General features: G+C 33.8%; 1 protein-coding gene across 4 annotated transcripts in view; it reads left to right on the forward strand.

Annotated features, from left to right (window-relative positions):
* The window catches only part of ZMYM2 (zinc finger MYM-type containing 2), an 89,837-nt gene that overhangs the window by 15,496 nt on the left and 58,358 nt on the right, over positions 1–15,983 (forward strand). For 2 of the 4 annotated variants that reach the window (XM_072611665.1, XM_072611666.1), the window contains one exon: positions 13,464–14,317. In XM_072611665.1, coding sequence (XP_072467766.1) covers positions 13,474–14,317 — 844 coding nt within the window. In that variant the 5' untranslated portion in view covers positions 13,464–13,473. Of the gene's footprint in view, positions 1–10,695; positions 10,822–13,463; positions 14,318–15,983 lie in introns of those variants that run through there. The other 2 variants (XM_072611667.1, XM_072611668.1) reach the window with 2 other exon arrangements.

Here is a 15,983-nt window from a genome sequence, read left to right on the forward strand (position 1 = left end):
GGCATTTTTGCTTCTATTTTTAATACCTTAATTTTTTTGAGTAGGAAATCTTGTATTCAAGCTTTGCATGTTTTGGAATGTAAAGGTATAGTCTCACATTTTACACATTGTAAGTGATCAGCTAACAATGAATGAACAATTTTTAGATGTTAACTTTTTATATTGGGGGAGATACACAGTTGCCTTAGATGCTTCTTGTATTTAGATAATGGAATGTCTTTTGCAAAGGATTACTTGAACCACTGAAGGCATTAAATAATAGATTTATCTAAATAAACCATTTCCATGTCCTTCGTAGTTATGTAATTCCTTCTCCAGTTTAAACTTTTAAGCTAAAGGCAACTGTTCTGGACCTTTAATACTTTATTTATGATCTGTAAACATTTGAATATTGTAGTGATGCAGGTTGTTTTGTATTCCTCCTTAAAAGTTGATTCACAATTTTTATATGTGTGAAATTAGAGGTTTGGTTTTTTGTTTTTGCTCAAGAAATGCTTATGATGTGCCAGTATGAACTATTAAGAATTTAATTTGGGGAAGTGGACTAGTAGGTTTTCTGTGCTTTCAAATACTATTTGAAACTTAAACTTTCTACTTCTAAATGTTGTTTTCCTGCTTGAATTTCCTTTTACAGAAATGATAGCTTATACAAGTTTTGGCCAGTTTATATATCTGACAAGTGAAGAAACTAAGACATTGTTTTTGCCTTAGACTCTCTGATGATGCTAAACAAGATATGTAGTTTTTCTTGCTTTGGGATTCCATTGGAGATCAGAATTCAACATCTAGAATATATTTTATTTATAATTTAAATTTTTTCTGGTGGGGGTATTAATTGTATGGAAGAGGAAGAAAGGTATAATTGAGGTGAATGAGTAGTAGGTTGTAGGGAATTTTAAGACCTGGTTAATTAATAACTCCTCTTGTTTGACTTTGGGCCTTGTCAAGTTATGATTCTTTAAATATGATGCTGTTAGGCAATTTGTTGATTTAAAAACCTTTACTGGTATAATATTTGTTAAGGGGAGCTTTGTGACTGAGCAGAATTGACATGTTTGAAATCCCTGTATGTTTTCCCACATATGAAGGGACTTAACCATTGTTGCTTTTTTTAGTTCTTGCCCTAGCCTATTCATCTGTAATGACTATCCAAGGTACAATGTGTAAAGTGCTTAGCACATCTTAAAGTACTGTATAAATGCTTGCTATTGTTGTTAAAAATGACTGGCAGCAAAATACAGTCCTTAGAGTGTGCTTTTCATCAATGTTTTTCTCAACTTTGGATGATTAGAATAGTGTCTTTCAAATAAACTGCATTTAATTGGAGGCTTTTTAATTCTTTTTGACTTGATGTAATTAGTAATGTAAACTGGCGTTCGAAGGATCTTTGTATCCTTATGGAAATCTTGTTTTTAGATTACTCTTAGCATCTCATTTGTTTTTAGCATGTGTAAGAGACACTTTGTAGTGAATCTTGAAGGCCACATTAAAAAAAAAATCACTCAATGAGCACAACCAGATCTTTTTCTTTTTCTTTTAATTTTGGATAGTAATATAACTGTGAAGATGTGAATCATGGTAAAAGGTTGCAAAAACTGATTTCTTTCTCTTATTTCCTTATGTGTATGTAGATAACTTTTAAAAAATACTTTTCAGTGATGAAAAAGTTATAATTTGTGACGTTTTAGTTCAAATCTAATTTTGAGCCTTTTCATTCCTTTAGAACCTTGGCTTCTTTGTCTTCAGTGTAGATTCCACATGAATATATGTGGTCAGATCTACCTGCTTGCTCTTCTGAACTTCATCTTAAGGGTCATAGTTGCTTTCCACTACTAGTAGTGCGTTGGACCTTGATTCTAAGATCTCTATAGAAATGGAAGTGTCCTGTTTCACATTTGCTGCTTCTTTCCAATTTCACTTGCTTTTGCTCCCGTATGACTCAGCTAGGCCTCAAATCAGTCTATCTGCATGCATATTTTCCCCTTCTACTTTCCCCCTCCTGTTTAGAGGAGACATTGCATTTAAATCTTCTGATCTGTCCTTTGATGATTTTTTAAAAAATGAGCCTTCTATTGGACGTAAGCATTGCCTCTGGCTGCTTTCTGATGTATTTGTTTTGGTTTCAGCTCTGGCAGATTTTTTTGCATTGTTTAAACTTCTCTCAGAAATGGTGATCTCTTGGAGCAAATAACTTGTTTACTCCAATTAGAGCACTTGTAAATTTACACCATGTCTTTTCTTTAGACTTCTGATTAATTTTGACCTTTGCTTTAACTAGTTGATTTGACTATACGGAGGCACCTGATTCTGAAGTGACTACTATCTTAGGAATCAGTTTTCTATTGTTATTCAGGCTTTGCCATTTCCCTTGTGTTTTGAGGTTCTATAAAGAAGAGGCTGAAGAAGAGGAGACTTAAAATTTTGATCTCTCTTATTTCTTGATCGTAAACCAATTTGTCTATGTAATTGTTCATTGTGAGCATTAATTCCAAGGTGAGATTGTGTTTGTCCTTCATTCTCAAAGAGGACCCATGGCATCAAGATGATGACATGACTTGCAGTTGGCTTTGATTTGAGTGAGAGAGGGCTGTGCAAGGTCACCAGCCTCATTTTCTTCTCCTGAGCCATCTGGATCCAGTGGCATGATATTCATTAGGAGGACTGGAAATGGCTCAGGAGGCAATATGAGACTGGCCTTTTCAGGCTTTGGTCTTTTCACAGGCTTACTTGGAGTAAGATACACTCATTCAATGAATAGTCTTCTTTAAGTTACTCAAAGGATGACCCCTTTAATAAAAAAAAAAATCAGACTGGGAGGTGAGATAACCACGTGTTTAATGATATGATGTTACTTGTTATCTTTGTATGATGAAACCAACTCTGGGATCTCCACTATTCACCCTTTTTTTAAGAGTAAACTATGAACTGTTAATCCTTTCAAGTCCAATTCCTTTTATAGTTTTTGATGTAGAATGAGTGTTACTATAGATTTTCCACTTCTTATCAACTTGAAGGTTAGACAACGATTGTACATTTTATTTTCCAATCGTAAAGTATGTTTATTTTGAATAAAAGTGTTTTTCTTTTTTTCTGCTACTGTAACTGAGTAAGCTGAAAGGCAGCATAGCAGAATGATGGCCATTCCATATTTTTATCAGTGTAATGAATTGAATATGACCAAAAAAATTTCACTTTACGTCAAACTTTTTGGTGATGAATCTGACTATATATTTAGATAAGCTGATCTTACCCTTTCAAACAGTTTTTCAGGTTATCTTGAAGTCTTCCATGCTTAGTAGACAACTTGAAATATGTATTGCTCTGCTTATATAGCCTTTGAACACCTATGGTCACTTTCATGCCATAAAGAGACATTGGAACCCCATTTTTGTGAAGGATTATTATAGCAATTAATCCTCAGCTTTATTATTGTTGATAAATATGCAGCAGTTAAATCAGCAAACTGCTAGGTTAATACCTGTATGTCAGCAAGAGATGTATTTAAGCCTTTTGATAGACTTTATAGCATGGTATGCTGAAAAGAGCAACTGCACTTAGATTCAGAAAGTATTTGAGTCCTACTTTTGATGGTAGCCTGGTGATCTTGGAAATCTCACTCTTAAAGTTCTCTGAGACTCATTTCTCTTAATTATTTCTCTTAATTATTTCTGACATGGAAATTATTAAACTTGCCTTGTTTACTTCACATAAAGAGTTATGTAAATTTTATTATGCAAGAATGTATGAAACTGATGGCAGATTTTAAAAATCAGTGTAGTATGACTGATGAGTCAGTGGGTGGCAAATTTGCTTTCTAAATTAATTATCTGGGCAAATGATAGTGGGAAACTAAAATATAATTTGTGTAACCCTAAGTTAATTTGCAAGGCAGTGACACCTTTTTCTTTATGAACAGGTTAATATTGTCTTGCTCTGTCGTTTTCATCTGTTGAACAGTTTGCATCAGTGCCATCAAATAAAGTAGAACTAATATCAAATGATAGCATTTTATTTCCCATAGTGAAGCCTCTGAGTATAGTAATTGATTCCCAGTGGGTTGATCTTGGCTTTTAAAGTAAATATTGTAGTTGTGCAGAACCAATGAGGAAAATTCAGGTTGTTTATACAGTTACAAAATAGCCCAATGTGATCAGATGAAACATTTTGGCAATTTGAATATGGAATCAGCAAATCTAAAATTATACATTATTTTATTATACATATATTTATTATACATTATTTTGATTATAAAATCATTATTTTTCTAATCTTGAACACCAAATAGGAGCATTATTCTTTTTCATTATTCTTTGTCTTCCCTCCTCCACCCCACCCCCCCTTCTTTTCCTTTCCTTCCTTCTGCATTCTGCTCCTTTCTTCCCTCTTCCCTTTCACCTGGAAAAAAAAAGAAAAATAAGCATAATTAACAAATAACCAAGAATATTTTTTTAATGCAGTTTAGAGAACAGAAGGAATGCCAAACACAACAGGTTGTGTTTTTACTTCTATTTGGTGTTCAAGTTTAGAAAAATAATTTTTATATTATTATATTTATCATCTGATCACATTGGGCTGTTTTGTAACTGTATAAATACCCTGAATTAAGCAAAATAATAGAATTAGTAGAACCTTCGAACTACAAAAAGGAACTTAGATGATCAACATGTAGAAAACAGATTCTCAGCAGTAAAGTGGCAGAAGAAGTCTTAAGGCAATTACTGCCAAGTTTTTACCACTCTTCTATTTTTGATACTACATTGTATCTAGTATTTGAAATAAGCATTAATGTCTTCAAGTACTTAAGCATTACTTTTGGAATACTGTCTTCATTTCATTGTTAATTTTTTATCCATGACCTGGGTCATGGATAAATATTGGGTCATTGTTTAAAAAACATGATTTTATATCACATTATCTCTGTGTATTTCAGAAGGTGTCATTAAAAGTAACATGAATGCCACTAAGCACTTTCTAAAGCTGTGGGGAATTGTGAAGTCAAATGTGATGATATGGCATTGTGTCTCCAGGAAGCTTAAAAATCATAGTCTTATATCCATACTAGTAATAGTACAATATGTGTACAAATAAAATAGATCTAAAATTAGGAAATTATATCTAAGGAGTAGTAGAATGAAGTGGTGCTTGGACCTTTGTTTTTGTATATGATATCTAAATTAGAACTTTGTATATCAGGCGACTCAGTACTTTCTAGCAAATGTTAACTAGGGAAAGATAGGAAGACTCAGAATGATAGCGTATTCGATATGGATAAGTTAACTTCATAGTGCAAATCATAGTTCGTTTACTTCTCATCCAGTAAAATCTTGCCTAGTGCCCAGTATTATACATCAGCATTTAAAACACATGATTGCTGAATGTAACTCCTACACAGGGGATCCACTCACCTTGCAGATCTCTTGGCATCAAAACGCCCTACTCATACCCACATATACATTTATTTTCATTGTCCTGTGGGCTTTCTACAACTTTAATTCTTTGGAGATTATGATATTACAAGGCATTTACCTATGCTGACTCACTGGGAGATGAACCTTTGCTTTAGGGAGCATCTTGGTGCTGTGTCTTTTTCCTAAATGAAAATCTAGTCTTCTAGTCAGTTTTGGTCCCATTTAATTATTCAGTTGAAGTGTCTCTGGGTTTATGTGTACTGACGGGCCAGATCTATGGGCTGTAATCTTTTAGTCTGAACAATAAGACCATCATCTACTCAATTTTTCTTGTGTGGATAGAGCACAGTATTATATATGGTCCTGTTTATTTGGTGCATTAAACATAATGCCATCTACAATCAATGATTATAGTACATGTCCAAGTACAGTGGTTTAGCTATCACTGATGAAGAAATAAGCTTGTTACAGAAACGCTGATAACTTTCCCTCTTTGCCCTTGTTTTCCTTCTTGGAATTAAATATTCTTCAACATGCTTGGCATTTTCTCTCCTACTTGGTTCTTTTTGCAAGCTTTTTTCTAATAAACTTATTTTTTTTTGTGCTCTGTTTTATATGGTGATGCTATTTAAAATCTTTATCCCTCTAATCTTCAAGATTTCTTTCCTTCTTTCATTGGTTGTCTTATCTTCTTGGCAAAGAAGTCAAGTGTTTGTTGGCTGAATTTTTTAGTTATTGCAGTGGTTGGTTCTAAACTTTTGTGTGTTCTAACCATTTCCCATTTTTCTATGTCAATACCTATTTAAATACGTTAGGTTCCACTTCTTTTAATTATATGCCATAGTTATTTATTTAAAATTTTTTACTGCTACATTTGTTTTTTTATCATCTTTATTTCCCACTATATCTCTTCCACGCCTACTCATGCCTTATAACAAAGAATACAAAATAAAAAAATATTTTCAGCAGAATTAAACATATCAATATATCTATAGTATTGTCTCACATGTATTATTCCTTCTGCAAAAAAGGGAAGGAGACACCATCTTGTATTCATATTTTTTTCTTGGGGTGAAGGGCTAGTTTGAACACTATAATTTTGGCATCATTTACTTTTGATTGCTTTGTCCATTTACATTATTGTCATTGTGTATTCACGATGATTTTTCTTAAATTTGGGTTAATTCCTGCAAGCCTTTCTATGCTTCTCTGTATTAATGATATTCAGTATAGTAATTCCCTTACCCATGTCACATTAATTTTGTTCTGCAAAAGCTTTTAGGTCATGTAATAGAAATGATCTTATTGTTGAAATTGACACCAATTCTTCCTGTTTCCATCCACCTCCCTTTCACCCCATATTAAAGCTGTGAAAGATATATATTAACTACTTTTTAACCTCTTAAAAGAGATAAAGAAGAAAATAAAAATTCAGTGCTTTATGGCTGGGCGATGCCAAAATAATGAAAATACCAATACTATGAAGTTAGTTCCTACATTTTAGGGCTATACAAACCAAACTACCAGAACAATTCTTTATACAGCTAGACAGAATTTTAACAGTTTGGAGAAACAAAAGATCTAGAATAGGGGTGGGTAACCTGCATCCTTGAGGCCACATGTGGGCATATTGGTTCTCAGGTGTGGCCCTTTGATTGAATTCATATTTCATGAAACAAATCACAGTTTTCCCACTCCTGGTCTAGAACATCAGGGGAATTAATGAAAATATTTGAGAATGAAGAGCACCCTAGACCTTAGTAATCATCAAAATTATTTGGTAATTTAACTGTTTAGAAAAAGTAAATGAGTTGGACAGACTAGACAGTGAACAGTTATGGATAATTTAACTCAATCTAGTATTACATAAATGAGAAAATGTAAATTAGGCAAGAAAAAAGTATTTGTTAAGAATTACTAGAAAAATTGTTACGCAGTCTGGTAGAATTAAGTTCTGACCAATGTCTTCATATACTATTCAGTACAGTTAGTATGCATTTACTGAGCTATTTTTGAAAATTAAAAAGTGATTTTCATTGAATTTTAGTGATCTGAAGGAATGAAGTCTATTTAGACCTATTTAGGGGACTTTGTTGTTGTCATTTCAGTCACATCTAACTTTTGGGTTTTCTTTGCAAAGATGCTGGAGAAGCCTTCTTCAGGTCATTTTACAGATGAGGAAACTGAGGAAAATAGGGTTAAGTGACTTGCCCAGAGTCAAATACCTAGTAAGTGTCTGAGGCCAGATTTTAACTCAGGAAGATGAGTCTTCCTGACTGCAGGCCCAGCACTAGATCCCACTGTGCCACCTATCTGCTTCTAGCCTTTCCTAATAGGAAATTATTTGTTAGAAGACAGTGGTATATTCCTCATTTTCTTTTTTAAAAATTAATTTTTTTTATGAACTTGACAAATCAAATAAGATCTGCATTTCCATAAAATGTAGAGAAGGAAAAGAGGTTTGAACTTAAAACTGTGAATTTCCTGTAATATATACCTTGCTTTTCTTTTATAATATAGGATAAATTCAATGATAACTTTCAGAACTGCCCTGCTTGTTTTATGATCCTCTCTGGATTTCTGTTTTTTCTTTGCATTTTCAGAATATGATTCATTGTCCTTTTCTTTTTCCTTATTTTTGGCTACACAGTTGTTGTGAAGGTCAAAACAATGAATGTATAATGAATGAATGTATAAGTATATATGTATGTCCCTATCTACATGAAGTCTGCATAGGTATGTGTATACACATATCTGATGGGATTTGATACCTTTGCTAAGGGAGAATTTAGAGGGAGAAGAGAAGGAGGCAGAACTTGGTATACCCAAAGTGTACCCATACATAAGGCAGGATATAATGTGAATGTTGAGAAAGTAAAGGAGACTGAGAAGGATTAATTTGACAGAACTAGGACAACATTGTGTCAGAAAAGAAGCCATAGAAATGAGCAGAACCAGGAGAACGTTATACACAGTAATAGTCACAGTGTGCGAGGACTATTTTTTTATAGACTTATCCTCCACAGCAAGGCAAGAACCTAAAACATTTCTAAAAGACTCATGATACAAAATGCCATCCATATCCAGAGAAAGAATTATGGCGTCAGAGCACAGAATGAAGCACACTATTTTCTCTTTTGTTATGTTTGGTTTTGTTTCATTTTACTCATGCTTTCTCCCATTTGTTTTAATTTTTCTGTGCAACATGACTAATGTGAAAATGTGTTTAATAAGAATGTATTTGTAGAGCACATGTAATATTGCATGTCGTCTTGGGGAAGGAGGGAGAGGGAGAAAATTTAAAACTTAGGGAAGTGATTGTTGAAAATTGAAAACAAATAAATTTGAGGGGGGGAGGAGAAAAGAAGCCAGAGAAGAGAGAATATCCAGGAAAAGAAGGTAATCTAACGTGTCAAAATGCAGTAGATTAGTTGAGAAAGGGTTAGGATTGAGAAGGCTATTGGATTTGGTAAATAAGAGATCATTCATAACTTTGTAGAGGTAGTTTAAGTTGATCGATGAGGTAGAAAGTCAGATTGTAAAGGATTGTGGTCATGAGTGAGAGGAGAGGAAGTGGAGACAGCAAGTGTAGACAGCTTTTTCAAGGAGTCTGACTGGGAACGGAGAAGAGAGAGGAAGGTAATTTGAGGAAATGGTAGGATCTTTTTTTTAAAGATGGAGGAGACTTGAGCATATTTGAAAGTAACAGTAGGGAAAGATTGAAGATTTGGGAGGGAAGGTGATTGAAGAGCCAATCTGCTGGCAAAGATGAAAGGGGATTGAATCAAGTGTACATTTTTTTCAAATTGATCATAGTACATAGAATGGGGTTACCTATCAGACACTGGGGGGGAAAGAACAGAGAATGTAGGAGATGATTTCTAGGGGTTTTGAGATGAAGAGAAGACAGAATAAGCTCACTGACGTGATGTTTCATTGATTAGTTGTGTCCAACTCTTTGTGACCCATTTTGGATTTTCTTGGCAGAGATAATGGAATGGTTTTCCATTTTCTTCTTCAGTTCATTTTACAAATGAGGGAACAGAGGCAAAGAGGATTAAGTAACTTGCCCCGAGTAGCACAGCTAATAAGTATCTGGGGTCGAATTTGAATTCAAGGCTTCCTGATTCCAGGCCCCACATGATAGTTTTGCCACCTAGCTGCTTGAGTTCATGGACATTGAGTGGTAAACCATATGTAACCGTGTAGAAGACAGAAGGTTCTCAGCTCAGCGAGAGAGAAGTTGTAAGGTGATTGAGGAAGGAATAGAAGGTTTTAGAATAGATTTTTGTGGAGAGTGAGGTATGAAATCAATTACAGAAGAATAAAAGGATTGCCTTGCTGTAATGAGGGCCCAGTTGAGGTTTGGTTAAATGATTTGTAATGAACCCCACTCAACATGATGATAGTGAATAGGAGTCACAACTGAGGTTTGGTAAGAGAAGAATGGAGATAATAAGGGGGCAAGAGATTCAAGAACAGGACAATGTAGAATTGAATTGGTTAACATTTGGGAGATTGGAGAGATAGGAAAGTGAAGTCATATCAGACTAATGGCCTGAAAAGGTACTGAGCTGAGGGAGAGGTGTAGGAGAGAAGAATAGAGCACGTTGAACAGTGGAGTGATAGAAAGTTATGGTTAGATAGAAGAATGTCAGTTTCTAATTAAGGAATTGCTACACTTGTGAGTAATGATCAGATGTAATGAGGTAGAATGAAAGAATAAGCCATAGAACTTAAAAGAGGTTAAAGAAATAGGAAAATAGAGAATTTAATGGAGCATCTGCATGTATGTTAAAAAGTCTCTTAGTTGTAAGGGCACAAGCAGAGAATGATGATGAGCCCAGTGCTGAGCTTGGGAAAAGAGAATAAATTGAGGAGCTCAGTATACTCCCAAGTACCAAAATTTTAATTGGGTGGAAAATTGGATGGACTTTAAAGGAGGAAAGGTTACAGAGTGAAAGGTAAAGGAAGAATCCGTAAGTGATGGTGGGAAGCAAGGAATATTATGGGGATTGAGATGCTAACTTCCTTAATAGCTTATATAATTTTAATGTACAGCTCCCTCTCCCAAAATAAATACAGAAAGGAAGCAAAAGCCCAACTCAGACTATTGATAACTCTCCATTATTTGCAGAATAATGACCAAACTTCTTAGGTTGGGATTTGCTGTCCTTTATAGCCTGCTTCCAAACCTAAGTTCCAAACCTATCATTGACTGTCCTGTTCTCCTTTATAAGAACCATATCCTCAAGCTGAGTCAGACTACTTCCTGAAAAGGGCCTAGAGTTCCCTGTTCCTCGGTGCTTGGAAAGCCTTCACCCACAGAACTTTATTTGAAACACTTATCCAACCTTCAAGGCCTAGCCACCTCCATGAAGCCACAAGCATATAAGTCTCTACTGTATTCCAGGTAATATGCTGAGTGTTGGCAATACAAAAAGAAAAAATGACAGATAGCCTAGATAAGCATACTCAAAATAAAGTATAACCTCTCATATACCTTTCTCTTTCTAACTTTTCCATCTTCTTAATATTTTTGTCCTCTGAATTTTCATAGCTTATTGTGTTGAAATTTCAACTCCTCACTATATTGTAGTTCCTTGTAAATTATTCTTTCTTCAGCTGCTCCTTTGAGAAAAATAGCAGTTACAAAAAAGCAATTTTAGCTTGTAACTCTTACAACATCAGCTTTAAACCTTGCTTTTCAAAAATAGATTTTTTTATTGATGTTTTTTGATGTTTATTTGGCTTAGATTTCCTTCTATGCCCTTATCCTTGGTACCCATCCCTTCCAGAGAGCCACCCCTTATGATGAAATTTTTTTTAAAAAAAAAGAATAAAGAGAAAAAAATTCAGCAAATTCATCTCTGTGGAAAAAAAAAATCTGACATTACATTCTGTGTTCTAAACCCACTTCTACAGGTGAGTTAGGTGGAGGAGGTGATTTATGTTTATGGCTCCTTACATCTTTTCTTTGGCATTCAAGCTGGATTATTATAATTTGAAAATATTTATTAACTTTTAAAAAAACATTTTGTTTGATAACTTTTGTCATTACATTAAGGAGCAAAATACATAACTCTCAGATCTGTAACCATTTCCCCAAAGTGATTGGGCAACTTGATAATAGATGAAGGCCATTTAGCAACAGAAAACCAGGTCATTCTCAATCATTTTGTCAGGTATTCTGACACTGTTTATTCTCCCCTCCTCCCCCCCTCACCTGGAAGCTGTGCTCTTGCTAAATTAATTCCAACTAAAACTTTTGCATGCATTGAATAGAAAAATGATTATTGTGATTTAGGAAACTTAGCCAGCTATTTCTTCTGTTTGGATTTTTGTAACTTTATGAATTATCTTATTCAGCACCGACGACCATTAACACCCAGCATTGGGTTTTTGTTTAAAAAATATTCCCAATGGGGTACATGATCAAAAAGTTTGAAGACTATTTGTGTATAGCAATGGTTCTCATTGAATGGTTTGTAAATCCCTTGGAGATTCTTGTTGATCCAAGTAGTTTGGGCTTAAAATATATTAATGGCACTATAAGGAGCTAATAATTGTCCAGGCATGTTTCAGATGTTTTTCTTTTGATGAAAACATGTGCATGTTGGAGGCATTATTGAAGTAAATTTTAATTCAGACCTTTTGGGGGCAAAAGTTATCATTGTATGTATTTTAAATCCTTAATAAATACAAAAGAGTATTAGGAGTAGAGTATTAAATTAGCCAGGGGGATGAGAACACATGTTGATGGTGAAAGTGGTTTATGGAACAAAAAATGTTGTGATCCTCTGGTATAGAGAAGATAGGGAGTTGGCTCTCCTCAGAAAGACCTTGACTTACATTCTGTCCCTCCTCTGCATTGGTTGTGGACCCCTCGGGAAGTTTTATTTTCTAAGGTTCCAGAACAGTTGATTATTTGCATTCATAGATTACCCTACCTTCTTTTTCTATACCAGTGAAATCACAGGCCCAGATTTTTTACTGTTATAGGATGCTTAAATGTTTTATTATAGCAAATAGCTCTTGCTAATCATGTTTATATTGAGCGCTATAAGTCACATAATTTATGTGCATTCTTGAAAAAAATTACTTATTTTAAGTTGATTTTTTTTTTACACAAATGCAATATGTTGTTAGACCAGGTTACTTGATAGAAAAATTCATTTTAAAAAAATTGCCACTTTTTGTTATGTTTATGACTTCCTAAAATGAATTTATCTTGATACATTTTTGCCAAATCTTTTATTGCAGAAAGTTATATAAAATTATACTGGTAGAGAATTGGTCACAGTAAATGTCTGTTTATGTCTTTTGGAATCAGTGATTTTTAAGAACACAGGCACTGTTTGAATTATATATTAACTCATAAATTAATGGTTTATTTAATACATGAATGAGTATTTAGAATTTGAAGATGGGAGGTATAAATTCATATGGTGAAAAATTGATATGCAAGGTAAGGAAAAGCATATTGGGAAAGTATTGAGGAAAGCAGAAAATATAGTTGGAAAAATATAGTTTGTGATACTACAAAAGTTGGAGTTCAGTGTCATATGTACAGGTCATCTGATCTTCCTGACTACATTAAATAAAAGTAATTGGATCTCTTGATTCTGGATACTTTTATCTTCTAAGGTTATTTCTTAGATATTTTTCATTTCTAAGATTAAAAAAAAAAAGCCCCCGAACCCCTGTTTTCCTTGTATTTCCATTGTCTGGCAAATATTCTATCTTATTGCCACAGTGCATTTCACTCTCTTGGTTCTTAGTGCAATCATCCGCAATTATATTGCAAGATAATGGGTGCGTGAATATTATTATTCAGCTTCTATTATTAAGAAGTGAACAGGTGAATTTTACATAGAAGAGCCTATACTATAGGGAATTTGTGTGAAATATTAGACTGCAACTTTTGCTTAGGATCAACCAAATTTAAGAAAAAACTCGGTTTAATTCTCAGTGTTTGCTACTTTTGTTAAAAAAAAATTGTGGTATTTTACTGAAGTATACTATATTTTTCTCCTTCCTCACTCTTCCCAACAGGTCATCTGGAATGGACACAAGTTCAGTGGGAGGATTAGAATTGACGGAGCAGACTCCTGTTTTATTAGGGACTACAGCCATGGCAACTAGTCTCACAAATGTAGGAAATTCATTTGGAGGTCCAACTAATTCTTTAGTTTCTAGATCTAATAAGTTTCAGAACACATCAGTAGAAGATGATGATGATGTTGTTTTTATTGAACCTATACAACCCCCACCAACTCCTGCCCCAGTGGTATCTGATCAAAGAAACATCACATTTCCATCATCAAAAAATGAAGAGCAACAAGGAAATGATTCTAAACTTTCTTCCTCAAAAGATTTGACTTCTCAAAAGGGAAGTATAAGTGAGACAATTATCATTGATGATGAAGAGGACATTGAAACAAATCAAGGGCAAGAGAAAAATGCTTCCAGTTTTGTTGAACGGAGACTCCCTGAGACTAAAAACAGAACCAATGATTTGGATTTCTCAGCTTCCAGTTTTTCAAGAAGTAAGGTAAATGCAGGAATGGGTAATAGCGGTATCACCACAGAACCAGACTCTGAAATTCAGATTGCTAATGTTACTACGTTAGAAACAGGTGTAAGCTCAGTGAATGATGGCCAATTAGAAAATACTGATGGGCGTGATATGAACTTAATGATTACACATGTAACATCACTGCAGAATACCAACTTGGGAGATGTCTCTAACGGACTGCAGTCAAGTAATTTTGGTGTTAATATACAAACATACACCCCATCTTTAACTTCACAGACCAAGACTGGAGTAGGACCTTTTAATCCTGGTAGAATGAATGTGGCAGGAGACGTTTTTCAGAATGGAGAATCTGCAACTCATCATAATCCTGGTAAGTGTTAATGGCATGCATTTGTAGTTTCTTATCTATAGTTGTTACCTGCCTTTCTTTTTCTCTCTTAGTTTTGTAGGTGTGTTACTTTTAGATTAATATTGTTTTTGCATTTACCAAAATTAGTGCTTTTTCTTTCTTTTTAGAGTATGAAACAGATTTGACCTTTTCAGTGACTTATTCTTAAAAATTATTTTAGTCAACAAGAATAAATATGAATTATCCTTCAAAAGTTTTATCAATTGTGTATGGTAAAAAACAAGTATGTGTAAAGTATTTCACTTTAGAAATAGATTCGACTCAGCATAGTAGTTTGTCAGTATTTTTGTTTTCATGTCCAAACAAGACAATGGTTGTATGAGAAATCTTGAAGGAAAAAGTACTTATTTTTGGATATTGTATTTATATTTGTCTCCTTGTTTTTACTAGTAGACTAAAATTTTTATTTCTTCTTAATGTTTTATTGTTACTGCTTTTTCAAAGAAAGCAAATAAATGTTTTGAAAGTTTACTTGCACATCAAATAGCTCCAAGTTTATATCGGAGGAAAATATGAGAAGAAAACTAATCACCTCTTTTAGATTGAAGAAAGAGTAGTAACTAATTCAGGATTCATCCTTTTTAGGTCTCTTTGGTAGTTTTTTTTATGAATAGTTATGATGAGGATTATTAGAATGGATAACAACATTGTCTTTAAGATGGTTGATTGGTATTTTGCTAATTTTTTTGTCTTCCTTTGCTTGAGCCTTACTCTGAGCAAAGGAACATTCAATTTACTAAGGAAGAGTTTAAAGGAAGTTCTTAGATTAGAACTTTGTGTTAACTAAGAGATGGACTAGCCTGCCCTGGTCATTGGATGTAAACCAGATAAAGTGGAAGTCAAATAAGAGAAATTAAACAATTGAGTTGTGAAGTTTGAGTCAAGGCTCAAAATGATTCCTTCATCTTTATGAATTCTTAAACTGTTGGACATGTTCATGTTAACATTGGAACAGAAATTTTCCTTATATTAATCCTAAGTCACATATCTTTGTCCTTTTATTAACATGGATAATTGAGGAGGAAAAGTGGTATTTTATAAAAAATTATCTTGTTGCACGTGAATCTTAGTATGGGAAGATGATTTCATGTTTGATATTTCACTAACCAAGTTCAGGTATTTTAAAGTTATATATCTTCTGTGGTAAAAAAGGAAACAACTTAAGAAAATATTCTTTATTAAACCAGAGAAAAAATTTTTACTGACAGCTCAATTGTATTTATGAATTGTGCCTTTTTTGTGGGTCTTAATCGCTTTACAGTCACACCCAGTAATTATTATTATGCATAAAACTGATTTTCATTTTTCCCCATGTAGTCAGTTGCTCATGACCATAACAACCAACTTAGATATACTTTCTGATGAAATAGAAAGGAAAGTACAGACTTAATAATTTTTTCTCTTTTTATGTTACCTACATTTCCTATTCTCTCCTTTTCCCCCTTCCTGAGGCCCTGACTTATATTGGAGAATAAAAAAGTTCCTTAGAAATGACTAACTCATTACAAGTTACACAGAGAGATAGATTCTGATGTTTCTTTTCTAAGCCACACTTGGTCATTATAATTTCACAGCATTCTGTTTTGACTCACTTGTTCTTTCCATTTACATTATTGTAGTGTTGTGT

The sequence above is a fragment of the Notamacropus eugenii genome, chromosome 5, assembly GCF_028372415.1.
Source record: "Notamacropus eugenii isolate mMacEug1 chromosome 5, mMacEug1.pri_v2, whole genome shotgun sequence".
NCBI lineage: Eukaryota > Metazoa > Chordata > Mammalia > Diprotodontia > Macropodidae > Notamacropus > Notamacropus eugenii.